Source organism: Cynocephalus volans, chromosome 4 (assembly GCF_027409185.1).
Source record: "Cynocephalus volans isolate mCynVol1 chromosome 4, mCynVol1.pri, whole genome shotgun sequence".
Classification (NCBI taxonomy): domain Eukaryota; kingdom Metazoa; phylum Chordata; class Mammalia; order Dermoptera; family Cynocephalidae; genus Cynocephalus; species Cynocephalus volans.
Window position 1 is genome coordinate 114,326,649 of NC_084463.1, and position 17,211 is coordinate 114,343,859.

Sequence of the window (17,211 nt, forward strand, 5' to 3'; positions counted from 1 at the left end):
AACTCACACAGGGCTGAGAACTGCATTCCCACAAACCAAATCGGACAAGTATAATTACTGATCAATCAAGGCATTCACTAATGATCCCAAATAAGCCATACTTGAGTAGTGCAGACAAATTACCCTGGAAAAAGGCTACTTTGAGACTGCTTTAAGCTTAAAAAGAAGACTTGAAAGTATCAAACTGAACTACAAGTAAATTCCTGACTACCAGAACAAAGCCCAAAAATCTTCAGATGAAGACAACAAAATCTAGACACCCAACAACATAAAACACACGATGTCCAACCAAAACTTACTAGACATGTGAAAAAGCAGGAAAATATGACTCATAACTACAGAAAAATCAGTCAGTAGAAACAAATCCAAAAATTAGAGAATGATGGAATCAGCAAAGACATTAAAACATTAACCATGCTCAAAAATTCAAAGCAGCCTTTTTCGGCTACGGTTCCGTGAGAGAAGTAAGCCCTACAGAAGGTTATGAGTGACCATTTTCTCACCTTTCCCAAGGAGACACACAACAGATAAGGCAAGGCACTAGGGCTCAATTATCTGGGAACCCAGTTGAGAAAGGCTGGTTAAGTGGAATACATAAATACAATGAGAGGGGAAACAGAATATATAACAAAGATCCAAATAGAACTTCTAGGGGAAAAGGCCAGAAATGAAAATTCATTGGATAGTATTAAGAGCAGATTAAGAACTGCAGAAGAAAAGGTTAGGGAACTTGAAGATGTAGCAATAAAAATAATCCAAAGTGAAACACAGAGAGACAAAAAGTAAATTGAAATAAATTTTTTGTTTGTTTTTTTTTCTTTTGGTGGCTGGCCATTACGGGGATCCAAACACATGACCTTGGTGTTATAAGGCTATGCTCTAACCAACTGAGCTAACCAGCCAGCCCTAAAGATAATAAAATGTGACGGCTTTCCCATTTAATCTGGATATTATGCAAGCAGTCTCTTGTTATCTGAATAAATGACAAGTAAAATACTTTTCCAATTGAAAATACTACCAAGGACATGTGATAGTGCTAGGGTATCAAAAGGCACAGGACAAACATATCTTCCTGAGCAGTAACTTTACTAGAAGACTTGAAAGGAAAGCTATTTCTGTATTAATGTAATTATATGATGAAGTACAATGGAAAATTATGTAATTCTTATTAGTCTTCAAATAAATGTATTGCGTGCTTTGCTTCAACTGTTTTAGGCCTCATGCTCAGAGGAGTATATGCACATATATTCACCCTCCCCTCTCTTCTACAGTTGGGCTTCTCTGTCAGCACTTCATAGAAAAAAATTAAGAAACACTAACTTAAGGGAACATTCAAGAAATCACTAAGAACCCAAATTGTTTCACACCAAGTTCACCTGCTGAATGACCAATGATGATTTGTTTCACACCAAGTTCACCTGCTGAATGACCAATGATGATTTTTAGATTCAAATCCTAAAGCATTGTTGAGAAAAGGCATACAGCTACTAAAATAGCTTCCTTTAACACTCATTCCCTCAAGAAACCCCTAGAATAACAAAATGAGTAACTGAGCATCATCTTGTGGTAACAGATCACTTTTAATTCTAGCACCTGAAGCTATACAAGGGTATGTTGTACACATTCAATAAAGTGACAACTGTGCAATACCACTTAGTATCTCAAAATCAGGAACATACTTTTGAATTGTTTAAACACAATCCACAGAATTAAAAACAAAACTAGAAGCCATCCACACTTATACTAATAATTGTCGATTTAAAATTTTACATGTAATACTTGACATAACAGTCAATATCTAGGAGGGGATATTGAAAGTGATTTCAGAGTCTCATCCTGTTGTACTCTTCTGGGAAGCTGTCTTGAGTGACTGGCCAAAGGTGGGTACAGCCAGGACCAGACCAACAAGTAAAGGTTCTACCACAGTTTCTGTAGTTTCCACTTTTTTTTCTTTGTCAGTTAAAAGTGAACAGTGAGAATTAAATACTTATGTTTACATATACACAAGGTATGCTGTGAAAGCATATTTGCTTACAAACATATAAAAATACTTGTTAACTAGTTTGATAAGAAAATAATGTATAAAAGTATATAGCAAAAACATTAATCATCTCGGACCCTGGAAAGATCAATTCCATATTTTATATTACATCAAACAAAAACAGTTTTAGTTTTTTTGAATCCCTTATCCAGAAATACTTGAAAAGGAAGACAGAAATTATTCATTTTTACACTTAGCATGGTTGTGAAAAGAATTTCAAAATCAAGTACAGTGAAATGCCTAAGTCCAAAATGAGTCCAAATATTTAGCCACAGAGAATATTATCATCTTAAAGAGTAGGAGTAATAACAATGCCTTTTTAAGCAGTTTTTAATCCATAAATACAATAGGCATTTTGGTATTTTGGCCACTGGTAAACAAAAGCTGTAGCATCAGTAAAGGTCTGAGATGTCTCACTTTTGTAGATTCGATTCAGTGTATTTAAGGTTAACCAGAGTTGACATTGAAATTTTAAAGACAGGTTAAAATTCACATTTTAAAAAACTCCCTATGTTTCTATTTAGAGTAACAGTAGGCAACATGATTCCAGAAGTTAAAAATTATTTCACAACCTATGACTTCAGCTTGGCAAATAGCTTAGGTTCCAAAACTGATTTGTGTCTATTAAAATGAAAACCCTTAAAAAAAGAATGTGTCTCTGAATATAGACATATATCTTAAAGGAATCAGATAATTTTTGAGGCAGCCTTAGTGTTTCCTTTAAATTTGTTTGGAAATGACCATTGTATTAGCTTCACAGAAAGAAATAGCCAGCTTCTTGGTCTAAGGCTAACATGGTGATCACTGTCTAAGGCTAGAAAGGTACCAATATGATGTAAACTGTAAGGAGAAAAGGAGACAATGTGGGCTTTTCCCGGCAGTTGATAGCTAAAACTCAAGGGATTCTTAGAAAATGACACAATGGCAGCCTTTCTTGTCTTTTTCTTTCCGCGTTGGTTCTGGTGAAGGAGGACATTCCTGCTCTTGAAATTTCCTGTAAGATAGAAAAATCTAAATATAATTGCCTTCTTGGTAATCTACTATTACAAATACAGGTTATTTTCAGACAAGTCTAGTTTAAGTGCATATGCTTTTCAATGTTAAACTTTAACTAGGAGTTAAAAAAAATAGTTACAAAAAACAAAAGGGGGCAGGGCACACATGCTTCAACAGCAGCAATAGCAAAGCTGTCTGAGTTGCTTTAGTGGGTGAGTCCTGAATCAAATGAGTTGCTGGACTCTGTAACCTCTAAGTTCCCTTCCTAATTTGAAATTCCATGACTCTATAATACACTTAAGAATAAACATCCATCACAAGAGTACAATATAAAATTACCCTTACGAGGTACACAGTTCTTATCCCTGTCCTGCCACTTTTTAAAGTTACTATTGGACAAGTTAGCTGACCTCTCTGAGCCTCGGTTTTTTAGAAGGGAATAATAAAAACCTCCCTTTCACAGTTGCTGCGAAGATTAAATAGATCTTGTCATGTTAAACTTTTCCTAACAGTGCCCGGCATAAGAAAAACCCTTCTCTACTCCCCTCCTCATTCCTTATCAATTGAGGGAAAAGGACAGATCCTAAGGATCAAAACGAAGGACAAAATACTTCAAAAAGGCAGTGATCATTATTTTTGAGAAGGCACTGGATCATGAGCTGTTTAACACTAAAATGAAACTGGAGCGGGGGGGGGATAAAATACATATAACATACGTTTTTCCATCTTAACCATTTTTAAGTGTACGGTTCAGTGGCATTGAGCATATTCATATCGTTGTGCAACCAGCACCATTAGCCAGCTCCAGAGCTCTTTTCATCTTGCAAAACTGAAACTGCACCCGTTAAACAATAATAGGACTGGGATTTTTAACAAACTACACAGTCATGCATTGCTTAAGGACAGGGATACATTCTAAGAAATGCATCCTAAGGTGACTTCATTGTTGTACGAATATCATAGAACATACTTACACAAACCTAGACAGTAGAGCCTACTACACACCTAGGCTATATGGTATAGCATACTGCTCTGACCACTGTTTTATATATGGTCCACTGTTGACAGAAACATCATCATGCAACACACAACTATACCAAAAAAAAAACCTTTACTATTTTTTTTCTCCACAAAGAGAATGCTCTGGCAACAACCGTCTAAAGAATACAAGACCATACATAGGCCAGGTGTCAATTCACCTTAGATATACAATAAATAAGAGCCCTCTCCACATTCCTGTCAAACTATCTAACTAGCAGAGAATCCCAGGAGAACTAGAGAGCAGAGGGGTGAAGTAGAAGCCAATCCACCAAGACACAAAATAAGTCAAACCCTGCCCACTAAAGCAACTTAGTCTTTTTCAGAAGCAAACACATATAGTAACTCCAGCTGACTTCACCACCCATCACCTCAAGGTTCTTGGAACCCATCAAACACTCTCTAAACCACAGAGGCCTCCTAGGCCATCTAACAGAAAAATTCTTTGTAGTTTGAAATGTTACACTTCGCATCTTATGGGATTATTGAACCTCTACTAACTGGCTTACTCTTCACCTGGGCTCTGGAATCAGAGATTTGGATTCATACCCCAGCTCTGCCGTTTAATACGTTTAAACCTTGACCAAGTTATTTAACTTCTCTGTACCTTTGCTTTTTCATCTGAAAGTGAGGTTAAAAGAAAGTATTTAGCTTACTGGGCTGTGGTGAGGATTACATGTAATAATACATGTAAAGCATTCAGCACAGTATCTGGCAGAGATTACCACTCAAATGTCAGTTACTATCACTGTCTTCATACCACCACCACCTTTGGAAGCTGCATTCATTTTCATTTTCATTTCCTTTCATTCATTCATTCATTCATTCATTTTTGCGGCTGGCCAATAAGGGGATCCGAATCCTTGACATTGGTGTTATAACATCACACACTAACCAACTGAGCTAACTGGCCATGGCCAGCCCCATTTATTCTTTACAAAATCCTTTTGTGTACTTTCTAATTAAATATAATTAAACTAGATTTTGTATGCAGGAAGTGCCTAGAATATAATACATACTTAATTAAAATTTTTAACACACCACATGCATCAACACCTAGAAAAGAATCACTCCTATATAGACTGTCCTCTTTCTTACTAAAAACATTCAATGGTAACTTATTAAAATATACTTCTAGAATGTGTTCTGCTTACCGTATAACCCGGACGAGTTCATGAAAAGCTTGATCTACATTCATCCTAATTTTTGCTGATGCCTCCATGTATGTTACCTTAAGTTGCCGTGCTAATTGCTGCCCTTCTTCCTGTGTTACCTGAAATTCCAAGAGTTGTGTTTAAGTTACAGTATTAATAACTGGATTTACTCCATCTCATCCTGACCACAGACTGTGTTGATAATCCAGCCAGAGGTCAAGCTGTTTTATCATAAGATAAACCAACAGACTTAATATTAATAGCTCAACACAAACTGAAGCCCACCCTCTGCAGAACAATGCAGAAGAACATGCTTGTGATGGAAGTACTACCAGACAACAAGATTTCAGTCTAGAGATTACACAAATAGTATTAACTATAATAGTAATACATCCTGGGAAGGCAAGTTACAAGATGCAATGAGAGTACCTAACCTTGATGGGGATGTTAAGAAAAAATTCCCTGAAAAAATGGTACTTAAGCCAAGAACTAAACAGAGTATGGAGTTAGGGGTGAGCTGACAAAGGAAATAGCATGTGTGAGGCCATGAGAGTGAACAGGCTTTCCAAGTTTTAAGAATTGAAAGAAGCCTAGTATGGCTGGAACACAGCAAGCAAAGAGAAAACGGCAAGAGGTGGGTTTGGCGAAGAGTGCTTCAGAGGCCCTAGGTCTCGTCATCAGCACATTCCCAGTACTGGGTACAAAGGAGACCCTCTTAAAAATATGGGGAAAATGAATTATGAAGAGATCACAGGCCCTCAGAATGCCTTATATTTGGAGGTGAAGGAAGGCAGGCAAGGAAGGGTGGTACAGCTGACTGATATATGAAGTGGTACGCCAGAATAAGAAAACATTAATTGAATGTAAGTAAATATCCTATATATTTTAAATGTAACGGGTCTGCATAGTGTTATTTCCATAAAACTATTAAACTATATTACATTTATATAACAGGGATTAAAGTCCTATTTCTGGGAGGAAAAAAAGGCCTTTTATTGCTGTCGTTATCACAAAAGTAAACACTTCCAGAAAGGTTAGAAAAGACCGAGGAGAAAAAAAAATTTAGGAATCTATCACCCATAGAGAACTATATTCTTCTGGTCATTTTTCAATAATGCACATTCTCTACACTACAAGAATAGGATCATGATTTTTATGTATTTATCGTATACCCTGGAAATATTCTAAACTCACTTACCTAGGAGTTATTTTGTTAATTCCATAGGCTTTTCTACATAATTGTGTCATTTGCTAATAAGGACATTTTTGTATCTTCCTTCTGATGTCAATGTCTTTTACTTCTTTTTCTGACCTTCATTCTCTGCCTAGAACCTCCAAAACAATGATAGAAGTGGTGAAAGAGATTTTTTGGGGGGCAGCTGGCCCGTATGCAGATCTGGACCCTGACCTTGGTGTTATAACACCATGCTCTAACTAACTGAGCTAAACAGTCAGCCCTTTCACTTGTTTCTGATCTTAGGGACAAAGCATTTAGTCTTTCACCATTAAGTATGATGTCAGTTATAGGATTTTATTGTAGATGCCCTTCATCAGGTTAACAGAGAGTTACTCACTATTCAATTTGTATATGATGTCTATCAGGAATGGATGTTGAATTTGTCAAATGTTCTTTCTGCATCTATTGAGATGACTATATAACTTTTCCTTTTTCATTCTGTTAATATGATGATGTATTGTTCTTTCCAAACATTTTGAAATTTTATTCACTAACATTTTATTAAGAATTTTTACACCTATGTCCATGAGAGATATTGGACTGCAGTTTTCATATGTCTTTGTCTGGTTTCGGTTTCAGTGTAATGCTTGTTTCACATAATGAGTTGGAAAGAATTCTCGCCTCTTCAATTTTCCAGGACAGTTTGTACAGAATTGGTAGTATTTCTTCCCTAAATGTTGGTAATAATTCACCTGTGGATACATCTGGACCTGAACTTTTTGTTGAGGGAAAATTTTTATAACAAATTAAATTTATGTTGTAGATACAGTACTACTCAGGTTATCTATTTTTTTCTTGAGTGAGCATTGGTAGTCTGTGCATGTCAAGTAATATGTCCTTTTCATCTAAATTGTTGAATTTATTAGTATAAAGCTATTCAGAGTTTTTCTTTATCTTTTAAACATCTGTAGATCTGAACAGATAGTACCTTGTCTCATTCCTGATACTAATTTGTGTCTTCACCTCTTTGTTATCTGATCTTTCTGGCTACAGGTTATCAGTTTGATTGATCTTCCAAAAGCCAGGTTTTGGTTTTTCACCTATTTCTTCTATTTTCAATTTCATTGGTTTCCATTTCTATCTTTATCATTTCCTTTCTACTTACTGTTTTTTATTCTAGTTTCTTAAGGTAGAAGGTAAAGTCATTTAACTGAGATGTTTCTTTTCTAATACAAATATTTAGTGCTATAAATTTCTCTATACATACTTTTATAGTAGCATTCTACAAATTTTGATTTGCTATGTTTTAATTTTCACTCAGTTCATACAACTTGGTAATTACCCAATTTGATTTTTTTTTCTTTGACCAAAGGCTTAGTTAGATTTATGTTAATTTCCCAATGTTTAGAGATTTCTTGACATCTGTTATTAATTTCCAATTTAATTCCATTGTGTTCAGAGAAAAACGTTGCCTGACTAGAATCCTTTTAAATTTATTGAGGCTTGTTTTATGATCCATTCACATTTCAAAAAAATCTGTATTCTACTGTTGTTGGGTGGAGTGCTCACTAAATGTCACTTAGGATAAGTTGTTTGATAATGTTGTTCAAGTCATCTATATCCTTACTGATTTTCTTTCTACTTCTCTATCAGTTATCGATAAAAGAGTGTTCAAGTCTCTGACTGAAAGTGTGAATACGTCTACTTCTTGCAGTTCTTTCAATTCCTGCATCAAGATTCTTTAAGCTATTATTAGGTACATGAACATTTAGGATTGTTATGTCCTTTTGATAAATTAATCTCTTTATCATTATAAACAATCCTCTTTATCCCTGGTAATACACTCTTTGCTCTGAAGTCTACTTTGTCTGATATTTATACAGGTTGAGTATCCCTTATTGGAAATACTTGGGACCAGAAGTTTTTCAGATTTCAGATTTATTCAGATTTTGGAATATCTGCAGATACTTAAGCAGCTCAGCTTCTCAAATCCAAAATCCAAAATGCTCCAATGAGTATTTCTTTGCTCAGAAAGTTTTAGACTTTGGAGCATTTTAGATTTCAGATTAGGAATGTTCAACCGGTACAGCCACTTTTAACTTTGTCTTCTTTATTGTTAGCATGGCATATCTTACACCATCCTTTTACTATCAACCTACTTGTGTCCTTACATTTAAAGCAGATTTCTTGTTTCGTGCTTCATTTATTTATTTTTAAAGTATGGTTTCATACTGCTGTCTTCCAGGAATCAAGGTTAGCAGTACTTGTGCACACATTTCATATAAAGATACTTTTGAGCTCACTGATGTAGCATACTTTTAACTAAGAAGCAGAAACAGCACTGATTCCATTAAAGCGAATAAAAAGGACAGACAACACAGAGAGCTAAGCCACCGCACTGTGGGGACAGAAATCAAAAGAAGATTGAAAGCTACACAAACAAATATTTCTTAGAGGTTCCACAACCAAGAGATAAAAATACCAAATACTAAGCCTTGTCTCCTGATTTTTCTTTTTGACTTTGTATGTTTGAGCCCTACCCTGAAATGTTTTGCTTAAAACAACCAAGGTGAACCTGATGCAACAAGTTCACAGACATGCATTTTGGGAACTTCCAATGAGATTCAATTCAAAGGGAGAAATATTAGCAGAAATCCAAAATAATATGAGTTCATCTGTATATTTCCAAATAGGGAAGAGCAAAATGGGAACACTGGGTTTAACAGAAATAAACTACAACACTTGTGACACTCACTTAGGAATGTATCAAGTTAATGAAGTTTACAGAAGCAAAGCTTGTTTGTTTTTAAAATATCTATTATGTAGAAAGAATCATCACATTAATACCACATTCACTGATGCCCAGATTCATTCATTCAACAAATATTTATTGAGTACATAACTGTTCTGTACATAACTCTGTTCTAAACTGACCAGTCAAAACTAAGAAACCTCATGGTACCTACATTCAATTTCTTACAAATCTTCTACATGCACATAAGGCACAACTAGAAGACCCTCTACTGTTTGAGGGGAAGGGGTATTTTTCCTAGAAGGCTGCAGGGGGGCATATTTTGGTCAAGGTATCGACAGATAGGAGGAGTCTGGGTTAGTACAATGAGGTATCTATTATCTGGGTTAGTACAATGAGGTATACTGAGTTCTTTTCTTGAATTAATGGTGCCCATTAGCAATTAAGCAACTAACAAGGGGAAAAAGAGAGGGGGTAGCTAAGGTAATCCAGGGAGATAAAGGTGGTAAAAACAAAAAAGCAAAAACAGTTGATTTCTAGACTGGGCTGAAATAAGGACAAGGAACCTAAAATCAGATATATCATGAAGTGCATAGAATGAGCCCACACAGTGCTGTTAAAATTTCAGAATCAACGTGCTATCCTATTTATCTATTTTTATATTCTAGCAAGGGCAACCAAATCATTTACCTATGTCTTCCTCCTACAACTTTGACAAACAACATGGTCAATATACTTCTAAAGGGCCAGATGGGTGGTAACACTAAACAACCATTCAAATTCTACAGCTATCTTATTATTTAATGTAAACTTCAGTAACTGTTTTATCTACTGCTTCATCATCAGTGCCTAGAAGAGGTGTTCAATAAGTATTGGATGAATGGATGGAAGGATGAAAGAAGCAAGTCCACAGAGATATAGGGGCCAAAGGGAAGCAAGCAAGCCCTCTTTGACTGATCTCTGCCCTCTGGTGGGGTTCAGAATCTCAGGAGCCAGTGGTAGGGATGCCAGGGCTGATGCACAGATTCAAAGAACAAGAGGAACTGGCATTTGCTCTCAACACGAAAATAGGCTAGAAGCTAGAGAGAATCCAAAGGATCGTGTCTAAGACAAAGGCAGAAAAGAACAATCTGGGTCAGGAACTTTGAGCAAGCCAGATTGCTCAAAAGAACCTAGAGATAACCAAAAATATTTGTGAACAGAGGGAAGCTTTTACAGGGTCCCTGTGGCCTGTCCAGGTTGAGTTGGTAGAGAGCAAGTGAGGGTGCCAAGACATTACAGAATATCACCTTTAATTCTGAAGAGACTTAACAAAAAGTAAAAAGCTTTATTTAGTACAGCATCTCAATTTTAACTGCATTGAGTATGCCTCTTGAGGCTAGGAGGTAAGGCATGTTTGTCTATACATAAGGAGCCCGAAAGCGTGTGTTCCAGAGCCCTAAGACACCCTAGAGAGATGAGGTGAAAAGGAGCCAACAACAACAACAACAAAAAAAAAAAAAACGGGAGGATGAGGAGGGACTAGTATCCCAGAGCTAAGCAAAGAAAGTGCTTCAAAAAGGCGAGTGTGGTCAGCGAGTGTGGTCAGCTATGTCAAATGTTAATGGACATTTGCACAAGTGTGACCTTGACTATGATACTGAATGCCTGATATTGGTAATAAGCAAGAATGGCAGGAAAGAAAGCAGAGAAAGCAAGTTTAATGATTTTTGCTATTAAAGAGGAGCAGAAAAAAAATGTACTTGGAGGGGAACACGAGATTAAATGTTTTGTGGTAGTTATTTTTTGTTTTAAAGATGAGAGACATTGTAGCATGCTGTATGCTGATGGGAATGATCAGGTAGGAAAGAAATGGAACAACTGAAATGGAACAATTTTGGGGGTGATGTTCATGAGTCAATGAAAAGAAAGAAGATGCAGTGCCTGGAGGACAAGCTGGTCATAGGCAGGTGAACAGTTTATCCATGTAAGTGGGGGAAGGCAGGCTTGATGGGGTACGTGTGCACTTAGGGTAGTAGATGTTGAGATGGAAACATGTAAAAATTTCTCAGTGAAACAGAAAAATTTCACTCATCATCAGCTGAGAGTAAGGAAGGGGAGGAAAGTGTTATAAGTTGAAAAACAATGAGAAAGTAATAATTATCCAAACAAGTGGAAAATGAATGGACTAGGGAAACGTAGTAGGATTTCCAGACAGCACTAAAGGCCCACGTAAAGTTAGTGGTCATAACTTTAAAGTGAAAGCAGCCAACATGCCAGAGTGCAAGTGCAAAGGAATCCGGAAAAGAGAAGACAGACAAAGCATAAGAAGGAAAAAAATTTTTCTTTGGGCCTATCCTTCAGATAGTAGAATCTATATGAATGAGCAGAAAATTAAGTAGTAAGATTTCAGCCACTTGCTTTTCTCCCTTGCATATATACATATACACATCTAAACTTTCCAACATATACATAATCTATGCCGAGGTACACGGTTAAGGCAAAAAATACAGAAAAACTTACTCCAAGCTAACAGTGCATATCTTTAAGGTGATGGAAATATGGAAGACTTATTTCCTACACTGTTTCTCCTACAGCTTTGTTTTTTATTTTACCCTGAGGATCTATTACTTTTATGAAAAGAGAAAAACTTACATGAAAAATTTTATATTCCTATGATATATAAATAAAACCAGTGCCACAATGTGTTGAATATATGCAGACAGATAGAAACTGCATACCACATACTGGCAGTCTTCAATAAATAGATGACTTAAAACAACTCATATGAACCCCTGCCCCAAGGTAATCATGGCAGAGCCTGTTTGGCTCCACGGGAATACACCCTTCTCTCCCTAATCTTCCACTACCTACCCTACAGGAGACCTCCACCCACCCCACATCTCCTCCCACCTGTTCCTTTGCTGGAGAAACCACCATGAAAAGGTTTGAGAAGAATCTTATTTCTATAATTAGGACAGGAAGCATATGGGGGTGGACATAAATTAGCATGAGACAGAGAGAAGAACCCTTCTTCAGTGCACATCTCCTTTGCCATTACTTCCCAGATCTGATGACATATAGAGTTTCAAGTACTAGAAAGAACTGAGAAGAACAAATAGTAGACAGGTTTTACTGGGCAACATTTAATAAATATAATTAGGTTCAGATGCCCCAAATAATGGCCCCAAAAAACAAAATTAAAATTTTAAAAAATAGATAAACAGTCTATGCTAGGTTTACAAAGTGAGCAAGGTTGTATAAAAATAGTTACACTGATGTGAAATGAAGATCAAATTTTTTCACTATAACTTTATAATTGTTCAGATTTAAAAGAGACCTAGCAGAAAAATTTATTCTACACTAAGTATTATCAGTAAACATTTGTAAATTGTAATATTAGAACAATATATCATTCTCTTAAGTCAGTGTTTTATATCTGGTATGCCTCCAACAGAATTCTGCAAACATAGCACAAATTAAAGACTGTGCTTTTAAATAGTTAACTACAAAACGGAAGACGGTCCTCAATGCTGTCAAACAATTTTTTCTGATGCTTGTACTTTTCCAACAAAATCTTAAGAATCTGTTAACACAAGGCTGTATAAAAACAAGAGTATTTAAATATCAGCAAAAGAAACAATTTAAACAATAACATTCCAGATGTGGAGTAGACTAAAGATCAAAAATAAAGACATAAAAAGAAACCTTGAATAACGCAGAGCTAGCATTAATTTACACCTGACCTCGTTCCCCTCCCTTACAAAAAGATGTGTATACAATATATACCAACAATGTTTAAAAATAATAAAATCTTCAATAAGTAAGTAAAGAAACAAGTGAGAATAAGCTAGTCTGCAACTAAATACTAAAAATATTCATTTCTGGCAGGTTACTAGTGTTAGAGCTAGCCAACGTGAAGAATTAATAGAAAATTTGGTCATTAAAGGGACTTAGGAAAAATCCAAACACTGTCATTTAAAGGAGAGTGCGGCACTGGTAGCGCCAAGGCCACGGGTTTGGGTCCTATATAGGGATGGACAGTGCGCTCACTGACTGAGCGTGGTGCGGACCACATGGTGGCAAGGGTTGAGATCCCCTTACCGGCCCTAATTAATTAAAGCCATTCTCTAATTGAAGATAATTTAGTATTAACACTGAATAAATAAGGTATTTCAGGGTAACTTTAAGATTGCCTAACTAGAGTTTTGGATGTTACCCAAGAAATTATTACATGTGAATGGAGCTGGTACAAATAAATCTAAGGCTTACAGAATCTTCAGAAATTTTGTGTAAAACTATGTGAAAACTTAATTTCTCCAAATCTACTTCCTTTTTACTATTTAACCATTGTGACTTCTGTAACAATCAGTGTGCCAAATTCAGCTATAAGCACTTAAGTAGTATACAGCAGGGTTTTTTTTTTTATCATTGGAACTTTCAACTATTTCATTAGCTATATCAATTCACTTGAATAATTATAAACAAGTTTCCCAATAGCAAAATTCCTTCTCACCTGTCTTTGATGATCCAGATCTGCTTTATTACCAATTAAAATCATTGGAAACTCATCACGATCTTTTACTCTGAGAATCTGTCTTTGAAACTTATAAATTTCTTCAAAACTAAAAACAAACAAACAAATGAATGAATTTGGTCAAGTATCAGAATTAATCAAGTCCCATGCTCTATTTGGTACTTTATTACTTTTTCTTTTTCTATAAAAACAAAGAAATCCAAATTCAATAAAATAGTGATTTAGACAGGAACAATGGATCCACATTTTAATGCTGGTACGAACCTGCCTCTATCTGTGACTGAAAAGACCAACAGGAAACCCTCACCAGTCCTCATATACTGTTCTCTCATGGCTCCAAATTCTTCTTGTCCTGCTGTATCCAAAACTAAAGAAAAAAACAACAAATGTAACTGTGTTTGTGTTTTCATTTTATAAACTGCCTCCCCACAAGGGCAGGCTCAATTCATGCGGGTCCTCTAGACAGCCTCACGCTTGGAAGGGCAGGCTCAATTCACGCGGGTCCTCTAGACAGCCTCACGCTTGGTGTAATAAGGAAATGGCATTCCTCTCTTAGTACTTTATTCTCAACACTAAAGACATATATTCTAATGGCAGACTCTAGTTTCATTGTTTATCTTCTCAGTACAGGCTGATTTGTGGTTAGAATATATTAGCATACCAATTACAGGTTAAAAATATCAATATCTAGGCAGGTGGAATCAGATAACCTCTGAAATAACCTCGAGGTTTTATGCCCTCCATGGAAAGAACTGAAAAAGATACCTGTGAGTTCATAAAAGAAATTCTGGTTGTACCCCCTCCCAATACCATACTTTGTACAGGTGTTAATATATTTCTTGAACTCTGTAAATAGAAGAACTATTCAAGTTAAAAGAGCAAGGCTTTCTTTTGTAAACAGGTGGGATGTTTAGGCATAAAACACTATTTGTTAAAGCGTCTGTGCTATGAATTCTAAGTTAACAAATATTGAATCTTTTCTATATTCACTTTACCCACTTTAACCTTTGCCAAGAGGTAGGAAGAAATGAGATCTGACATGTTTTTTTCCAGCTATCCCATTAAATACAACTTCGACAAGTTACAATAATAAAACTAGTTTTACCAGCACTAGGTCAACCTAATTACTGTTTTACTTCTCATTTACTGAGGAATATTTAAATTGCTTAATATACAGGTTCATGAATCAAAATGAATCAGAGATGATCTTATATTCAAGATCGTCTAATACTTCAGTTATATATTAGAGCTTACTTTTTATATCATCTAATATTTCAATTAAACTATTTAACCTAGCAAAACATCAGAGCTTACGTTTTATAAATACAATATGCAAACTATCAAATACAGGAAGAGTACTTACTATCGAGCCGGGCTGCTCTATCATCTATCACACACTGCTTTGTGTAGGAATCTTCAATGGTTGGGTCATAATCTGTTACAAAATAGGACTGTAAAAGAGAGAAAAAAAACAAAACAAAACATTGTTTTCAAATTTATGTTTACTTGACTACGCACAAAGTACCAATGTAACTTTATCAAATTCCACTTATCCAGAAATAGTAAAAATATTTTCTTTGTATTAGGGTTTATCCTACTATGTGAATTCCCAACTAAATGATGTCTCTTTGGAGCACCTTCCCTGTGGAGAAAAGGTACTAAATACGTCAGAATTTTCACATCTGAAATATGCAATAAGACTTAAAAGATCTACTATAATTTTCTCATAATTATGTAAGGCTAAGAATCCAGATCTCAAGTTCTAGAAAAGTTCAAAAACCACCTAAACCTATTCATAAATTCAGACCAGTCGAATTTGCAACCCAATTATACACATCAGTCCTAAGAATAAAAGTAGTTGGAAAGAAATAGAAACAAAAGAGGCCTGGACACACATTCCATCCTTGTCGGGCCTTAAAAACTAACGCCACCTTAAGTGACATTACAAGTGGCGCCATTATGGGTCCACAAGGGCGTATTAATGTGGCAGCCTAAGACGGCGCCGGGAGGAAGTAGGGTGGGAGTGTCTGCAGGAACCTTGCCTTAGCACTTATTGGCCAAACAGCTCGTAGTTGCAATAGCTAGGCGTTGAGACAGGATGCATGCTCTTGACCTTTAAGCTCATAAGATTATGTAAAAAACCTCCCTTCCCCATTTGCCTTTAAAAGCAAGTGCTGGTGTGATAATAAATGGAACTGCTTGACAGAACTCCCGCCGCGTCTGAGTGTCCTTTAACCAGGCTGGTTTGGGGCCGGCCGGTGTGCTCACCTTCTCTTCACTGCTCTCTTCCCCCATCTCCTTCCAAAGGGGACAGGAGGGAAAGAGGAATCCCGGGCCATTTGCTTGCCCACCAAAAGCAACGAGGCTAGGGCTGTGGCAGACCCGACACATCCACAACCTTCTTTCTCATACTTTGTCTTATTCCCCCTTCAGCTTCCTTATGTATTATAATAAGGAAACATCATTTCAGAATATTTTCATTTGCAGGCCTATCAAACTTATCTTTCACTGATTCACTGATGTCTTTGTTGCTTTTTATCTTAGAATCTATTTCTCTCTGCTGTTATCAAAGCCTCCCAACTGTTCTCTTCTGAAATCAACATGGTTAAGAAAGGATAGTTAAGGTATCTGAGTAAGAAAGGAAGAACCTTAGCATACATTTCACAATTATCTTTAAAAAGGTTTTAAAAAGAAAACAACAATAATCTGAGAGCACGTATTTCCTCCTTCTTACAGAAAGGTACTAACTAGGACACTGACATCATCTGTCTTTTGTTCTGAGCATCTCTTTTGCTCTATTCAGGACTGACTTCCTCAAAGCCCATTTTCCCCTGGCTCATCACAAACTCTGAGGGAATGACTTGAAGACAACAGCTTAATGTTGGGAACCAGCACCAAGGGTGTTCAGCCATTCTTCAGGTAAGGTCTCCTGGCAGTGGGACCTGCTGCCTCCAGGGACACAGCATTTTTAAGTGACACCCTTGGCATGGTGACCTACACAAACAGCAGAAAGTTACTGAGAAGTAGGTGCTCTGAACAGGACAGTTTAAAAATAAATAAATAAATAAACCTGAGAGGGGGTTTGGGGAGTGGTAAGGGGGGATACTAATCTGCCTTCTGCGATGACTTTACATATTTATTTTTGAAGGACACTTTCCCCATTTTATTTATATTTTAGGAATAACTTTAATTACAGAATTCAGTATCTATAACCCTATTTCCTTCTTGATGGTTTCTCTTAAATGCCTGATTTATTAACAAAGTCTGTAAAAGAAACATTTACCAATAGCAGTAACTTTTAGTTAGAAGCCATCTCCACCACCACACACCATCCCCCTTTAAAAACAATCAGGTATCAAAACAATCCTGAACTTACTTTTTTGTAGCCACACCTCTTCAAAAAGTAAATACAACTGGCAACAATGTTCTTTGGACCTACTACTCTAAACCACAAAAAACTGCCGTCTGTAGGCAAGCAAGTTGGATAAAGCATGCTGTTTATACTTTTAAAAGTATACTTTTGGGGCCTGCCCGAGG

General features: G+C 36.3%; 1 protein-coding gene across 1 annotated transcript in view; it reads right to left on the minus strand.

The window, feature by feature from the left end:
* Nucleotides 1-1,561: 1,561 nt before the first annotated feature.
* Nucleotides 1,562-17,211, minus strand: part of RRAS2 (RAS related 2) — a 74,368-nt gene continuing 58,718 nt past the window's right edge. Inside the window, exons 2-6 of the mRNA XM_063093429.1 lie at nucleotides 15,038-15,125; nucleotides 13,939-14,041; nucleotides 13,654-13,762; nucleotides 5,230-5,348; nucleotides 1,562-3,035 (exon numbers count right to left, since the gene is read on the minus strand). Of these exons, the coding sequence (XP_062949499.1) occupies nucleotides 2,948-3,035; nucleotides 5,230-5,348; nucleotides 13,654-13,762; nucleotides 13,939-14,041; nucleotides 15,038-15,125 (507 nt within the window). The 3' untranslated portion in view covers nucleotides 1,562-2,947. The remainder of the gene's footprint in view (nucleotides 3,036-5,229; nucleotides 5,349-13,653; nucleotides 13,763-13,938; nucleotides 14,042-15,037; nucleotides 15,126-17,211) is intronic.